Raw genomic sequence first — 17,495 nt, 5'->3', positions numbered from 1 at the left:
TACATGTATTCAAATTTTTAGAAATCACATCATTAAGGCAGAAAGAGTATAGGATTCAACATATCAGCATGGCTCAGGAGAGGCAGGAGACCCGGGCTGGAAACTGCACCAGCCACTCCTCCGACAACCACTGACCTGGGGCCACTAAGTGTGGCTGTGTCTCTCACCGCCTGGGCTGTTTCTGATGCAAAGTCCAGGGCGCCTGCCACTGGCTTGGTTACAGTGCCAACAAGCCCCTTCCCAAGGCCAGATATGAAACCGCTGACACCCCCTTCTGTTTTCACACCTTCCACCGTTGAGGTTATAACACTGGTCAGTCCACCGATGATACCTAGCAGAAAAGACAAGGGCTATTGTAAGCTGGCCAAGGACAAAAGCAAAAGCATTTAAAGACAAACCCCTCAATTCCATGCACCTGGCAAGGTAAACTTAGGGGCATAATGTCAATCTCTTGATAGGCCACAGGCAGGCCAACTCAAGATGGGGAGGCAGCAGACCTGCCCACTGAGTTTAGAGTCAGAGAATATACATCACATATTGGTCAGAAGTAAAGCGCGTTTCACTTTTAAAAGAATCAAAGAAAAGCTAAGAGGTTAACAGTGACTACTTTTTAATTCCAGAGCTTGAATAGCATATGGGCAATCAAGAGAGGCAGGATTAAATCAACAGACTAGCAAATAGGGCCCTTGGGGAAAGTTGGGATCCCATAAAACATAAGGTGGAGAGATGACTAAATATAAATCCTCAGTTTTCAAAGAATACTGTGTGACTGGTAAACACCACCGAATGTCTGAAATGGGGTAAAGCTACTGCACACTTTGCTGAACAGGTGCAGGCGATCAGAGTAAAGGGTGAAGCCTTGATGAAGGGCACCCCCAAAGCTGCCAAAGCCAGCAGGGACCCTCAATGCAGCCAGTTCAAAAGACCAACCTAAGTCAAAAAGACATTCCAAACATTTTGAAAGTTGACAACAGTGACCTTAAAGAGCCTCAAAAGTGGCCAGAAGTTGGCAAAGGCTGGAGAGGACACAGGCATTGCAGGGAAGAAGCATTTCCAGGATTTGTGCCAGGGACACTCACAGGGTGTTTACCCTTTGACAGTGGGGGTATGAGGACTCTCTAGACGCTTCAGCTCTAGTGAGACAAATTGGTAAAGGAAATTCCTTGGGTGAGAATGTACTAACAATTCACAACATTTCTTTTGCATCCTGGGCCCATTTGCTCCAGTGAGGCAATATGCCTTTCCCAAACTTTTGAACAAAGCTCATGACAGAGACAGAACATTACTAAACCTGGGTCAAGCAGGGCCTACAGGGAGAACGGAGCATTGACTCCCAGTTTTTAAACCAAGGAGATTCAATTGCTTCTGGTTCTTGTTATCTTTTAAGGGTTTTTTTTCATCCTGAAGGAAGGATCTCACTCTAGGCTACTGCTTTCATATATCCCAGAGCTTAATGGGTCCTCCTTGGATGAGGCCACTGGTTCTTGGTCTTAGAATGGCCTAACTGGCTCCTGGAGGTGTTGTACATATTATCGGAAGGATCCTTGGTTGGAAGGGATTTTACAGCCTTGAGCCAATCACTCATTTTCTCGGCACACTGGCACGTCCATCTAAAAAGTCAGGACAGCCATGCTCTCTCTGCGCACCACAAGGATGCTGGACAGATAAAGACAAGTACACACAGCAGAGCACTTTATACTCATTAAAAAAACAAAACCAAAACAGTCCTCTGAATTACAGTTACTAGAAAGAATGATTAAATCTTTAACCCCAAATGACTGCCCAACAATCAACTTTTAAAGTCCATAAACAGATCAATTTCAGCCAAATTTTACTTCTAGCTTGATGTCTCCTTGGGGGCTGCTCGCTTTCCAGCTGGGCAGGCGGAGGAAAAGCAGAGGTATTCTGATCCAATCCTCACCATTAGGAAACTTGATAAACAAAAACTAAGAAAAACATGATTTTTTATTATGTCTATTCCTTCTTTTTTCCTCCAAATGCAGACAATCAAGACTTGATTAACCTTGATATAACTTCTGATAGCTTCAGACTATTCCTAAGAATCTGGTACCAACAGTTCAGTTTACAACCATTACTAAGCATGAGCTATACGCCAGGCATCACGTGAGGCTCTGCCCAAGTACAAACATGACTAGAGGTGGTCTTTATGCTCTCCTGGCCCTCGCAGCCCATCAGGAAAGCAAGACACACAGAGCTGGCTACATACACAACCCAGACTGCCTTGTGTGCTCGAATCATCATCGATTCTAACTGCGGACAGTGGAGCTGGGCAAACGTCATCTGAGTTGGGGCTTGCAGGTGGAGTAGGATTATGAAAGGCAAGGAAGTGAGGCAGAGGAGGGGAGGGCAGAAGAAACATGAGTGATCAAGGACTTGGAGGCATGTCTGGGGAGCAGGACGTGGCTCTGGGTGGCTGAAATATAGTGTGGCTGGGGGACAGTGGAGGGAAGAGCTGGCTGGGTTTACTTTCCTAGGGGCCTTCAACGCCATGCTGAGAAGTTGTTGATGCAACAAAAGGCAAATGAGTCAGACTGAAACATTAAAAATCAGAATTCAAACAAATTCAGAGACTTAACACACTCATGCCATCTCCTACATCTCTTCGGCACAAGGATTCATAATCCCTGTGAATGTGCATTTATACAAGACTCAAAAACGTCTGGGCCACAAACCTGGCAGCCAGTTTCACATTTTGCTTTCTCTGGAAGGAATAATCCGTAACCAGAAGGCAAGTCTGGAAGCAGCAGTCCTATATTCTAAAAAGGAGTTCCGATCTTTACACCTTAGGACACTTTGGGGACAGAAGCCAGAGGACAGGAAGGAACTGCAATGTGCACAACATTTTGAAAATGAATGAAGAGTTCTCACTGGCTGTAACCTTTCAACCCAGGGAGGATAGAACAAGAGAGCTTGGAGGGCTTTCAGGCACACCCAGATACCAAGCTAGGGTTTCCTCTTGCAATTGGATGGGCAAAGGGCACCTCCGAGGAACTGGGGCAGAAGAGCCACTCTTCCGCGGCCTGATATCACAGGACTCACCGTGAGCCAGGCCGTGGATGCCAGCTACAAGGTGTTCGCCACTCGTGGCCGCGTGGTATCTGATGTACTCCCGCTCCGACTGATGGCGATTGTCCATCGTCTTCCCTAAGCCATCTGACAACGTCCCCGCAAACTGGAAGGAATACAAAACAGAAGGAAAAGACTTTTTACTGTTTTAATTATTTTAAATAAATACCTTCCCTTGCTCTTAGCCGGGAGTCAGTAAATACTGAATGACAGAGAGATTAATTGCTGAATTACATATACTGTGTGTCCCGGAAGAGTGGTTTTCAAGCACTGGACACATAACGAATTGTGGGACATTTACACAGGTGGACACAAGGTTTGCAAACAACTACTAAAAGTCCATAATGACATTTACCTTTCACAGTCCTATTGCAAACTTACTGAAAAATTAAAGGTATAACAAAATGGCCTGGGGGAGGAGAGGTGAGCTTTGGGATTCTATAACGGTAAGGACAGAGGCTCTTTGCCTTAAGAATTAGTGGGATTCAAAATAGAAATGTGGCCAACTGTTGCTTCAGGATTTGGCATCCACATTTTGAGATGCCTTTTCTTTCACTTATTCAACAGTTACCAAGTGCCTAGGCGCCCAGCTCCGCTTGTCAAAAGAAAAACAAAGTCTATGGAAAGGTTAACAGGTTAGGTTACCTTTCATACAAAGTGGCAGACTTGAACTCATGACTTCAAATGCAAAATCCTCCCCCACGAATCAGAGAGAGATTTTATTTATCCTGGCATACTTTAACCAGAGAAGCTGTCTCATCCATCAAAGCTGGATAAAAAGGACATAAAACTCTGTTTTGTCACAAGACAATTTGAAAAGGTTTAAAGTGACAGTTAATAAACCACAGGGTACTTATCCTCATCATTCAGACATAAAAAGGGAAGGATATCAAATATGTAATTAACCTTCTCGAGAAGGATCTACCAAAACAAGTCGTTTAAGTGCCAATGACCCAGGACTAACCTTTTAGAAAACTCACAGGAATGTTATTTAGATACAAAGCTCAGAGGAAAGACTCCAGGCAAACAGCCTGCCGTGAGGACCCGGTACACTGGCAGCCTGGCCAGCACAAGGCTATTTCGTTCTGCTTTGGCAAGGAGGGGCACACAGACCTGCCCTGAAAGCCATCAGTCCTGAGGCTTCTGACACGAGAGACGAGGGAAGGTGAGTTCTGGGCACAGAAGAGAGACTAGGGGAAGAAACAGCAGTTCCATGTAAAGCAACGGTTCCTGGAGCAAGACTTGGGAGCTCTCATTCCTTTCCCTCTGACCAAAAGCTTTTATGATCTCGGGCAGTGATCACGGACCTTTCTGGAGATGCAATCCTTATCATTACTTGCTTTTGGCCTAACCTTCCCTGTCACTCCCTGTTTAATTAGAGAACTGAAGTTAATGAAAAGTGATTTTACACTTTCCTTTAGGATGGAGACACCATGGGATTCTGTATTAAGTGGGGGATCCCACTTGAGAGGCCCTGTGGGCCACGAGCTTGGGGGTCTGGCCAAACCAGATTCTAGTCTCAACCATTCCGGTGGCCACGTGACCCTGAGCCAGGTGCCCGACCGCAGCACCCCCCTCTCGGCATCTGGAGAATGGAGATCGTCCTGACACTGTCATGTGGCTAAAAGAATCAGTGACAGCGGCTCAGGGTATGGAATCTAGTTAGCATTCTTACTGTTGTTATTAGTCAGCTACGAGTCCAAGGAGGAACATCCTGCACCATTTGAAGAAAGCCTTTCAAAGGTTTAGATTTATGGTCATTTGCACTAGGCTTTAACATAAACAAAACAAAACAAAACAAAACAAAAACCCTCTCTTTCCAGCAGATAAACACCAGCCTCCAAAGTGAATTTTTGGAGTGGTACCATTTATAAAATTAGAGTGTTGGACTTGGTGGTTTCCAAAATCCTTTCCAGCTCTGACAGTTTGTGATCTATGATCCAAGTTAGAATGTCTTTATTAAGCACTTACTCTGGGCCCAGCACAGATTTAGGTACTGCTGAGGATACAAATGAATAGCAGCCTTGGACCTATTCTCAAAAATGACAGTCTCGTTAGGAAGATAACAATTCCATACATGAAACAGCTACAACAAGAACCTGGAACACAAAGTGCACGCACTTGGGAATCAAGTGAGGAGAGAAAAATGTGACCCTTGTTTTGGAAAGAGTTGCTGCTATGTTCTGGAATTATGTAGGTTGCCAGTGGTCCTCATTTAGGGTGTGGACAAAAATGCCTCTCCCTGATATCACAGAAAAGGTGAGAGGGCGGTTCAACTCTTACCTTCCTGCAGAAGAGAGATCTCCCTGGAAAGGATATTAAATTAAGGTCCTGTTTACCTGGCAGCCGACTAGGAAGAAGTTAAAAACCTCATAATACTTTTCCCCCCTAAGAGAATATGGGGGAATAATCCAGGCAAACTGCACAGTACCAACCCCTTTCCTATAACTGACCCCTGTCCATCAATAAAACAAGTTTAATATCCAAGGTCTATGAGGGAGCCTATGACGAAGCTTAACTGCCACTTGATTCTGTTGCAGCAGCCCTGGCACCCCAGCACCAACCGGTCTTGCGTGTTCTCTGTGCAAAAACACCACACTGACCTCAGGAAGATGGGATAAGATGACCTAAGAGATCACTCGTCCCTCTAAATGCTGGATTCTTCCATGTGCTTCTCAGGGGCCTCACCACTGCCATGGAAAGGTGCCCACACCTACTCCGCTTACTCTAGGGATTCCATTTGAATTACCACCTCTCTATCTATTAAAATATTACTGTGAAAGCCAACTGGGCTTGTCTTTTGTCACTTGTGAGTGGAAGTAAAGGGTACAAAGATATTGTATTAACAGGAAATGACTACAAAAGTCTTCACCCCTAGAAATGTGACGTTGAGAACTCAGAAAACTTGCAATGATGTAGAAAATCCATGATCCGACCAAACCCATACTGATGAGAGGTTAATAAGATTTTACAGGGAGAGACATTTTATAGGAACTAAACCGAAGCCAGCCAGATGAAGGGTCAGAGGCTGGGCTTCAGGCCAGTCCACTGGGCTTCTGAGTATTGAATCCAGGGCACCACAAAGCTTGTGGCCTTCTCTCACTGTGGGAGCACTTAGTCATCCTTAATTCCATCTCTCATTCCCCACCTCAGTGGGAAAGTAAATCACACCCCGTATCTTATTTCTCCCTCAAAGGGTGAGAACACATGGGCTGTAGAGGGAGGTGATTCCAGTAAGCACTCTTTATGGGTGCCCTCTGGAACTGGTCTTCTCTGAGGCTGGAAGTGTTGTTTCACACATGTCCTTGACTTTGAAAATGATCATCCAAACAGAGCACAGATGCCCATGAGAGCTACAACATCATGTGGGAGTCGCTGGTGCAGGACATCCTTCACCACCCACCCCAGTTCTGCCTCTGCATTTTAAAAAGAAAAGCCATATGCATTGAAAATCGAACTCAGGCTGTAACTTTTTCATAGCAGATGCTCCAAATGGGAAATGAAGCCTGGGGGCAGATACTCAAACAAAGGAAAACCAATCCCAGAGGCACTGGAGGGAAAGCTGAAAATCATCAGGATACGAGCAAGTCCAATCCAGCTCTGCACCCAAACAACTAATCAGTCAAACATGTACGGAACCCTACTGCGCCCCAGGCTTGTGAAGGAGAAGCATAAATCACAAGTGGTTTCTGCCTCTCTCCTCCAAGAAGGTAGGTAAGTGACATAAGGGAAAGACATTCACACGTGAGTTCAAATTCTGACTGTGACATTTAATAGCTGCGAGATCATGGACAAGTAACTTCGCCTCTGTGAGCCTCTGTTTCCCCATCTTCAAATGAGAATAAGAGCCATCTACAAGGATGCCATAAGGATTAGATAAAACGCGCAAAGCACTTAGCACAGAGCCTAATACACGAAGCACTCAAGAAAAACAGTATTGAGTTATCCAAACTTCAATTTCTTCATATGCAAAATGGGTACAATCGGATTCCGCAGGGTTGTTGTGAGGATTAAATGAGACAGTGAGCACATAAAGCATCTGGCAGGTGTGTCCCCGGTACAGCAGAAGCTGTCGGGGAGCGAAGCACCAGAGCAGACAGCGTGAGCTAGCAATTGGAGGGTGATCTGTAGATAACTCGTAACTCCACTCAGTGTAAGCTACACCTCAACACCAGAAGGAGCATTTACAGGGACTTAGGTCAATATAGCTCACTTGGTAGCCATTTCAAGTCCACAAAAAACTTAAGGCTGCAAGTGAATACTGTCCTAGCTAAAATGAAAGGTTCTTAAGGAACAGGATGTCCTTCAGAAAACCTGCTATTACCCTTGCAAAAACAACAGTGACTTCCCCCCTTCTTTCACTGAAGGACGCTTTAGCACATGCCACACTCGTGAATTCCGGCCACAGCCCGAAGTCATTAATTTCTATAAAGCCGTATTTTCAGCAAGGGGGTAAAAATCCCAGAAGTACTTCAAGATGCCCGTTCTACTGTGTAGCTGACACACACCACGTGTCAATACCCCACCTTCCAAAAATAACCCCGCTGTCTACAGAAATGGAGCCACTGCAAATTAGCCTGGGTTTGGGGCCGGGCTCAGAACAGCTGATTTTATAAAACTGAAATTCAAGTAGATGCTGGAATGATGCAAGAGAAAAAATTTACACTGTGTCCCTCTGTTTCGTCCTATCAGTTTTCCTGACCCTTTTAGGAGATTCAGCAAGCATGGGATGCCAAAGATATTTGGCCAGTGTAACAGAAGCCTGGGCTTGAATTTCTCCCCCTGCTCTGGGGTTCTTCTTTCACAGTTATTTACCTAATGGAAATTTCCTCTTTAGTATCCTTGCTCCACTGACTTATTGCCGATGACAGCATCTTCCTTGTCACCAGGGCCGATGTGACCCACGCAGAACAGGAAAAGGTAGAGAAGTATTAGGAGTTTGTGTGTGAGGGAGGGTCCTTCGTCCAGCGTAAGGCTGTACGGCTGCAGGTCTCAGCCGCCGTGGCCTGCAACAAGCTATGCTAGAACGTGGAAACCCAGAACCCCAGCTATATGGTGCCTGAAGGAAGGGCGCCGTGAACTCTGGGGGTGCCGCCATGACACAGTCAAAAGGCAGGGGCAAAGGAGTCAAGTCCTTACTGTGCAAGCTGGTGAAAGCTGCTTAACTTCCTGGAACCTCAGTTTGGTTCTGAGAAAAACAGTCTAAAGGGCTGCTTTGAAGGGTTAAGGAGATAATGCAAAATGCCTGGCACACAGGAGGTCATCAATTTTTACAAGTTTCTTACAAGCAGTCTGGAGGCTAAACTGCAGAGTTGTTTTGACTCTGCCAGAATACTAGTAGAAAACCTCCTTTAAGTCATGTAAGACCTAAGGCGCTTCAAAACTAAGGTCCTCACCGCTTCTCTCATATTGCTAAAACAGCCACAGTTAAAATGATGCTGGAGTATGAGTTTTTGCCTTAACATTGAAAACCCTTTTGTGATACTTGTGAACAGGGCAGAGTTAAAGGAGAATGTGATCCAACAAGTAGTGGGTATCTGTCACAACACCAGGCAAACCAAACAGCTAGTCTCACTCGGCCAAATGTGGGAGGGGCAGCGGGGACTGGGACCGGCATTTAAAAAAAAAAAAAAAAAAAAAGGCATGGAACAAGTTGAGGTTTGGCAAGAAAGAGGCATTTCTGGACCCCAGACCTCTATCCACTAGAAGTGGGGCAGGTTTGTCTTTTTTCAGTTCTACTTGGTTATGATTATGTATAGCCCTTAAGGCAAAAAGAGAAAGGGGAAGGAATCCAGAAAAGAGACCCTGAATAAGAATAATAAAGACATTTTAAAGCTAGGATTGGCATTCTATTCCAGCTAACATGCCTAAACCAATGACCTTGGGTTTTTTTTTTGGGGGGGGGGGGCAGAGAGCTCTGGAGATCTAAAAGCCCTCCTACCCTAAGACATACACCATGTTGCTATTTCATGGGTAAACACTTATCAGGCAACAGACACTCCTTTCCAGTTAAGAAACAAAGTTATCCAAAACCACCCAGAATTATCTCAGCACACAAGGTCTGAACATAAAAGCAACAAAGGCAGACCTCAAGGCTGGCCTGGTTCTTAACTAGCCCAAGACACACGCCTGCTGAATTGGCAAGTCTCTCTTGCTCTTCCTGACCCAGTTGTGAACTCAGATGTTGTTTCAGATTAATCTAGAAGCTCAGAGTGGATTGAAGCACTCTCATAATAGGATTTTGCTTTTCCTTTAAAAAGGATTGGTAGAGTTTGCTAGAAGGCTAAAGCACAGAAATAAACAGAATACACACGGGTAGCATCAGGAAGACTGATTTTCGACAACAGACAAGTATCATGTCTGTCAAGTCCAATCCTCCCTTTTTTTCTACATCAACTATAAAGGATCATGTGGGCAGGACGCACGTCTAAACACAGCTGCGGACGGGATGGTGTCCCAGCTTTAGCTCTGGATCAGCCAGGCCTCGTCGCAGGCTTCCCCCAAGAAGGGGAAGGGGATCGTGCTGAGGAGCCAGGCACCCACTTATCTACCGCTGAAAACCCCCTGAAGCACACGGAGGGAAGCCAGAGGTGGGTTTCCCTACAATTAGTGCTAGCCAAGGGGAATAACCTTCCCACCCCTTGAGGCCTCCATCTGCCATGCCAACAAGGTTTTCAATAGGCATAAATGGCCCGCACCTCAGTACTGAAGCGAGAGACAGACTGAGATGTGGGAAAAATCTCTCCGAGGTGGTCACACCATAATGCCTGATTTGGCAGATAAATTATTTCAACACTAGGAAACCACACAGGCTTTGGGTAGCAAGGATCCGAACTCTGTCACTGATCCCAACTCTGTCACTAGTGTCAGCCGGATGGACATGAGCAAAACACACACCCTCCTTAGGGATCAGTGTCTTCATCTGTAAAACAGGGAGGATGCTATCCATGGAGTTGCTGGGTTAATCCAAAGAGACCTTAGTTTTAAAAGTACTTGGGGCAAAAATACAAAGCAATGTGTAAATGCCAAGGGTTATTACTGCAAATCTTATTCTTTCTTCTAATGCAAGCTCCACTCCCTGTTCCTCCCCAACTGAACCCTGCGTGTCTCATCCTGTAATATAGGAGTCACCTTATGCCCATTCTGGAACAAAGGAAAGCATAAAGAAGTCAATTATAAATAGACTAGACTCTCAAAATGCAGAAATTCAGAAACAGAACATTTCACAATAGAAAAGAAGCTCGAGCTTATCTCATTCCCAGTCACAAGGACTTCATTCTTGTAATGTACTTTGTATTTCAAATGAATAGATATATTCTCTTTAATACCAAAAGCTTGGGAAGAAAGGAGAAGGGTGACATCATAGAGGACAATCACAGATGCTAGGCACCAGTACAAGCTGAGCTTCTTACTGAAAAAGTCAGGTGTGTTTCAAGGGTTTGAAATATCATGATGAGATTTTTTTTTAGAAAGAAATCTGTACCCAACCAGTTTCTTCAACTAAGTGAAGTTTTAAGTGAGTATGAGCAGAATAGGTAAAGGAGAGCTTCCAACTGCTGAAGACCATAGCCTAACTTTTAGAATTGTAAACACAGGCCAACAATGTTTACTGCATATCAGGCATTGTCCTAAGGATCTGGCATCTATGAAATCATTTATTAGTTTAATCCTCACAACAACCCTATGAAGTGGACTCTATTATTATCCAGTTGTACAGAGGAAACTGGAAAGACCATGGGTGGGGGATGAGTGAAATAGGATAGGGAAACTAAGAGGTACAAGCTTCCAGTTACAAAATAAATGAGTCACAGGAATAAAATGTACAGCTTGGGGAATGTAGTCAATGATAATGTAATATCTTTGTGTGGTGACAGATGGTAACTAGACGTGAATGTGAGCATTTTGAAATACACAGGAATATCAAATCCCTATGCTGTGTACCAGGAACTGTAAGTCAATTGCACTTCAACAAACAAACAAACAAACTTACAGGAAAAGAGATCGGATTTGTGGTTAGCAGAGGCAGAGGTGGGGAGAGGAGGAAGTGGACAAAGGTGGTAAAAAGGTACAAGCTTGCAGTTATAAAACAAGTTAAGTACGAGCGATGTAATGTACAACACGATTAATATATTTAGCATGGTTGTGTGTTATATATGAAAGTTGAGAGTAAATCCTAAGAGTTCTCATCACAAGGAAAAAATATTTTTCCTTTCTTTTCTTCTGTATCTCTATGAGATGATGGATGTTCACCAAATTTACTTGGTAACTATTTCATGATGGATGTAATATTTAAGTCAAATCATTATCCTGTACACCTTAAATGTTTACAGTGCTGTACGTCAAGTATATCTCAATAAAGCTAGAAGGAAAAAAAAAACAAAACTGGAAAGACCGTGATTATCTCCAACAATAGCCTGCTAAGCCGCTAAGTATCCACATATATTTGATACTGGATAATCTATGGAGAGAACCCAACTGTGACTTTTGTTATTGTCTCCAAGGAAAATTTCTTCCTGAATGCCCGTGAAAATCTTATAGAGACACCAGGTAGACATCTTTCCTTTCCCAAGCAGTGGTGGCGACAAAGGAAGGAAGCTGACAGAAGGGTAAAAGTTTCCAAAAAATGATGTGCAAATCCCTGGATAAGAAAGAGGGTCAGCCTCCAGTCCCCTTTCCTGATCAGTACCCCAACTCAGACACCCCACCCCTTTCCATCAGCCACACTTTGCCCTAGGCCATGCGGCCTAAAATCCATCTCCCCCTTTCCCCAAAGCTCTCACTCTCACATCTGAAACAGGCCCCAGATAAAGAGGAGGCTCTGTGGATGCCCACCGCGTGGATCACGTTACACCACATCAGGTCACCGTGCTCGGGTACCACTTACAGCTGGGGAGAAAGACGGAAGCCATGCTGGGTGGGGACTGGGACCCGTGACTGCAAGGGTTCCTGCCTGTGAAGAGGCCTGCCCACCCCACTTCTCACAGAAGGATCTGCTGAAGGAGGTGGAGCACCAAAGCTAAGAGATTTACTCCGTCAGAGCTGATGTGGTCAAGCAAATCTAGCTGCACAGAGGTTGTCGCTCTGGCATGGGCTGCTGTGTGTGTCAGTAACTGACGTGTGGAGACACACATACAAGGGGGTGGGCGATGGGGGGAGGGAAAGCTAAGAGGGCTGTGGGGAGAGAATCAGCAAAGCCCAACCGTGCTCCTAGGGTAAGAAGGGCTCCTCCAGCTCGGGCTTCACTTCCCTCCTCTCCATCTCTGCTGCTGCTCTGCTCCTCCCCAAGCCCACCTCCCCCAATCTGAGACGAATACAATGTTCACAGTGGACACTAAGGTGCTGTTTCTTCCTACTAACCGCACTATATGGGGGTGGATGGGATGGAGCTAGAGATACAAAGGCCAACTCTTCACTTGTCAGGGAGGTCGTTCAGCAGCAAGCGTGATGGATGCGAGAGGGAGAAGACAGCAGATGGGGAACTGGGCTTCAGCACCTGGGAGAACAAGGGAGTGTGAGCCTCTCCTGGGGGGTTGGGGTGTGAATGGAGGCAGCTCAGCGCCAAGGTACTTGAGTCCTAGCTCATTTCTCCTGAGACCTGGCTTGATCCCAGGCTCAAAGAAAGGCCACAAGAAGGTTCTTTTAAAAACAGACTCAAAGGTCCCCACCCTTCAGAAGGACTAAAATTTAAAAACTGCAGTTTGGCTCCTCAGAAACCTCTGGTATTTGCCTGGGATGTCCCTTGGATTCCTTAGTGGCCTTTTAGTAGGCATTCCTAACTTTAATATCCTTCAACCCCACAAAAGATGACCTGGGAGAGAACATTCAGAATTCACACCCATCTACTTCCTGCAGATCTGGTGTTTTAAAATCCTGCTGAATTAGGCATTCCCAGGTTAACAGATTTCAGGTCTAAAAAACAAGTCCTGGAATGAGGAAGAAAACACAATCCACTTAACTCAAAAGCTGCCCTTTCAAAGGTGACTTAATGGACCTATTCTGATGTCTTGTGTTGCTTTTAACAGAAAACCTTCAATTACTAGAAAGACAGAAAAATAGGAGCTCTGGTTCACTGTACTTTCAACCTAGCAGAAAGCTAATTAACCCTTGTTTGTAAAAAAGATTCACCCATTTTCTTGCCGAAACAGAACTGATTCTTTAGGATGAGGTTTCCTTAAGGATCTCTGTTATAACTTCAGGAGTTAAGGCTGATATAGTCTCTACCCGTCCCACACATTCCTGTCCATTGACCATCCTTCCCCACCATTCTTCTCTTTGAGCATCAGGCTCTGATCTGTACTGAAATATAAGTCCCTCTGTAAAATCCTTGCTGTTATATACCCCTCACTGCAAATGAAAAGCTCAGAACATAAGTTCTGCAGGGGAATGCACATGAGGGGAAATCAAAGCACTGGGCACTTGAAAGGAGAAGGATGAAGAAATATAAATCCTCTCCAGAGAAAAATCACATCAGGCAGAGCCTCTAAAACATTTCTTACACAACACCCAGCATTCAATAAAAACTACCAGATATGGAAGTCAAAAAAAAGGACTGAAAACTAAGAAAAAAACCCAGACAAGATGACTTACTACGGATTTGGGCATTAGAGTTATTAGACACAGAGTTTAAAATAGAATGATAGTAATGTTCAAAAAAGTTTATAGAAAGATGGAGAATTTTAGCAGAGAACTCAAATTAAGATGTTAATAGATGGATGAAACCAGGAGAGCAGACAGAGCACCAAAAAGGATTAGTGAGCTAGAGAGTAAGTCAGCAGAAAATATCCGGATCAAAGCATGAAGAAAAACAAGAGCGTAAGAGACGCACGGGACATGGTTTTAAAAGTCCAACTTCCATTTAATTGGAGTCACAGGAGGAAAGAGTGAGAAAGCGGCAGAAGTGCTACCTGAAGGGACACAAGCCAAAAATTTCCCCAAATCTCTACAAATTAAAGACGTTCGACAAATCCTAAACAGGAGAACCCTATCTAGGCACGTCATCATTAAAAACTAAAGACAAAGAGTCACAGGATAAAAGACATATCACCTTCAGAAGAGCAGCAATAATACTGGCAGCTGTTCCAACAGAAATAATGGAGCATCACAGAACGGTATTATTCAGGGGCTGAAAGAAATTTGCCAATCCTGAATTCTAAATTCAGTAAAAATGTCTTTCAAAGAGATAGGTGAAATAAAGATGTTTCCAGGGGGGAAAAAAAAGCATTAATGGAGGTAAAGTGTTATAAGGACCTTGTACTGTCTGAGAAGAAAAATAAAAAAGACACAAAGATGGGACAAATAAATATTCTATGACTCAGTAACTCTGCTCCTCAGTATATAATGGAGAGACTCTGCACACGTGCTCCAGGAAACATGAACAAGAATGTGAACAGCAACCCTGTTCATAATAGCAAAACACTGGAACAGTCCAAATGTCTTAACAGTAAAGTCAATAAATTGTGACACATCCATACAATGGAATACTATATAGCCACGAAAATGAATGCGCTACAGGCACACATATCAGCATGGATGGATCTCCAAAACGTAACGTCGAGTTAAAATAAAAAGGTCACAAGAGTATATATTCAGTTTGATTTTGTATGTAAGTTCAAAACAGGCAAAGCTGTTTGGTGACACATACAAATAAGGTAAAACTACATACAGAAAAGATGTGATTAACACAAAATTTGGGACAGAGGTAATTACCTCAGGGTGTGAAGTGAAGGAAGGAAACGTGATCAGGGAGGCTTCAGAAGTACTAATATGTTCTATTCTATTAATATAATATTCTAGTTTAAGCTGAATGATAGGTCCTGGTATTCATTTGATAGTTCTTTAAAGTATACATATACTATATGATACTCTATGTATGACTCTTCCATAATCAAAAAAAATTTTTACGGTACTTGTTTTCTAAACATGCCACCAAAGGCAGAATTCACTCTTTAAAATAAAAATTAACTTCTTTAAAATTATGCCTATATTTGAAATATCACCATATTCAAAGACATCAAAACCAGAATGTTTTCTAAACTTTGCCACTCAGGCAGGAAAAGTGAAAAAACAGAAAGAAACAACCTAAGGAAAAAAATAAAGGTAATTTGGACAGCTATTTATTAGAATCTTGTAGAAAACTTCTCATTGCAATGATGGAGACAAAAGCAGACTGTATAAAGGTCCTTTCTCCATTCAGTACCTTCTTTCCTCCACTAAAAGCAAGGAGAATCTTAGAAATGAACCCCTCAGTAAAAGGACAAGAAGCTGGCTAAAAAGAGGTGGAGAGAAATGAGGGCTTGCATATTAACATAATCGAGTCCACCACACGGACTTGAAACTCTTCTCTTCAAACACGTGCTACAAGTTAACATCATATGACTTTAGTTTCATTTCTTACTTTAGAGCTGAACTGTCCAATAAGGTGACCACATGCCACAGGAGGCCACTGAGCACTTACAATGTGATCAGTACGAGTTATGATATGGTATTAAGTATGAAATACATACTGGAATTCAAAGACTTAAGATGAAAAAAAGAATGTAAAACATCTCAATTATTTTTACATATTGATTACAAGTTGAAATGATAATATTTTGGATATAATGGGCTAAATAAAAATATTAAAAATAATTGCATCTGCTTCTTTTTACTTTTTTAATGGGACTTCTAGAACAGTTTAAATTACAAGTGTGGCTCACATTATATTTCAATTGGAGAGTGCTGGTTTAGAGGTCTGACTCTACAAGAAAATGTTTAAGGACACAGCTTATGAAATTAAAATTAAACTCAAAAAGATACCCAAATCTTAAATTTCAATTATTTCCCAGATAATCAATAATATATTGCAAATAGCTGCTATTCACGTGAGCAGAAAATAATAGATGAAAGGCATTGGTCTGCATTTAGGAAGAAAGGCCTTTGTTACCCAAGATGGAAACATCTAGTAGAAAGGTGGGTAGAAAGTTAACTACGGGGACGTACCCCCATCAGTTACTACTCTTATCGTTCCCCTGCAAAGCAGGAATGGCTCCAGGTCTATGACTTTTCAACTTCAGGTCAGCCGTCACGGATGTCTCCGCAGCCTTTGAATGGCCTCTCCCTGCATACAAGCCTGCAGGGTTACCACTGCTGTACTCCTTCTGAGTGTAGCTTTATTAGTATGGGTATCTGACTGTCATGTAAACATGCTGTATCTGTTTTTCTCACAAGGCTACACGGGCTGCAGCATGCTGAAAGGCTTGAAGTGCATGCTCCAGTGACAGGGAGCCAGGGAGGTTTGGTCATCTTCGTACCATACCACCAGGCAGTGCCTGGAACGCTGTTAGAGCAAAATAAAGATTTGCTTTGCATTCTTTTGCAACTCACTAGCACCTAACCCCAGTCCCACTTCACAGAAATGATAGATTCTACTTCACTAAGGGAAAAAAAACCTCTTTCCTTACCCCCCCCCCACCTTAAATTGAATAAGTGAGCTATTTCCTAAAGCTAGACCCTTCCTCTGTGCTCTTGTAAGACCCTGTCTTGGATATCGCTCAATCAATCCTTTTTTCTCTTGTATCTTCAGTCTTTCTGGCTTCTTCTTCTCAGAATGACAGATACAATTGAATCTGCTCAATCTTAAAAATGCCTTCCTTTAACTTTCCCTTCCACTCAAGTTATTATTCATCCATTTTCTTCCCTCTGTGCCCATATCTCTTAAAAGATACGGCGTCACTGTCTCTTTTTCTATTAAATGAAGGTCCTGAAGGCATGTTCCTATAGCAAATAACACAAATCAGGGATCAAAACATACAATGGTGTCCCCTCAATACCCATAAGTCTGGGCATAACTGGAAACACAGGGGAGCATGTTCAGTAGCAGTTAATGCCTGATTTCTTAGCACCTCTCCCAGACAAGCGGGAGCCCAGGCATGTTCCTGGGCTGCAGGTGTAACGCGAGCTTAAGGATGTATCCAAGAGGCAGCATCCAGGGAAGAAAAGAAAAACCATCTACAGTCCAAGGCAAAAGGTGGGAAACAAGGCACAAAGAACTCCCTGAAATGTACGGAACCCCTACCATGTCTTTTCAGGGGGTGCCTGTGGCTTTGCTGATGGATAGGAATGGGGCCTCTCCGAGGACCTTGAACCTCTAATCCTAACCCTTAACAACTGCTGTAAAGTCTATAAGGGTCAGAGATGCAGGAAAACAGGACATCATTGCCTTGGATGTTTCTTAATCTTCAGATAAGTGCCTCAACTTCCTATGTTACCAAAAGAAGAATGCCAAATGGACTTAAAATGAACCTCAGAACTTCATGGAACAAGATGAGAAAATAAAATTGGGAGACTGTCCCCCCCCAAAACAAAACAAAACAAAACAAAACAAAAACCTCACTCTAGGAATCCACTGAAACGAGTCCTTTAAGCTCAAA

At 43.4% G+C, this 17,495-nt stretch overlaps 1 protein-coding gene across 5 annotated transcripts in view; it reads right to left on the bottom strand.

The window, feature by feature from the left end:
• The window catches only part of VPS13D (vacuolar protein sorting 13 homolog D), a 247,617-nt gene that overhangs the window by 49,356 nt on the left and 180,766 nt on the right, over positions 1-17,495 (bottom strand). For all 5 annotated transcript variants that reach the window (XM_036858737.1, XM_036858753.1, XM_036858761.1 and 2 more), the window contains 2 exons: positions 3,061-3,193; positions 136-331 (listed from right to left, as the gene is read on the bottom strand). In XM_036858737.1, the coding sequence (XP_036714632.1) occupies positions 136-331; positions 3,061-3,193 (329 nt within the window). The remainder of the gene's footprint in view (positions 1-135; positions 332-3,060; positions 3,194-17,495) is intronic.

The sequence above is a fragment of the Balaenoptera musculus genome, chromosome 1 (assembly GCF_009873245.2).
Source record: "Balaenoptera musculus isolate JJ_BM4_2016_0621 chromosome 1, mBalMus1.pri.v3, whole genome shotgun sequence".
NCBI lineage: Eukaryota > Metazoa > Chordata > Mammalia > Artiodactyla > Balaenopteridae > Balaenoptera > Balaenoptera musculus.
This window is presented reverse-complemented; position numbering and strand designations above follow the sequence as displayed.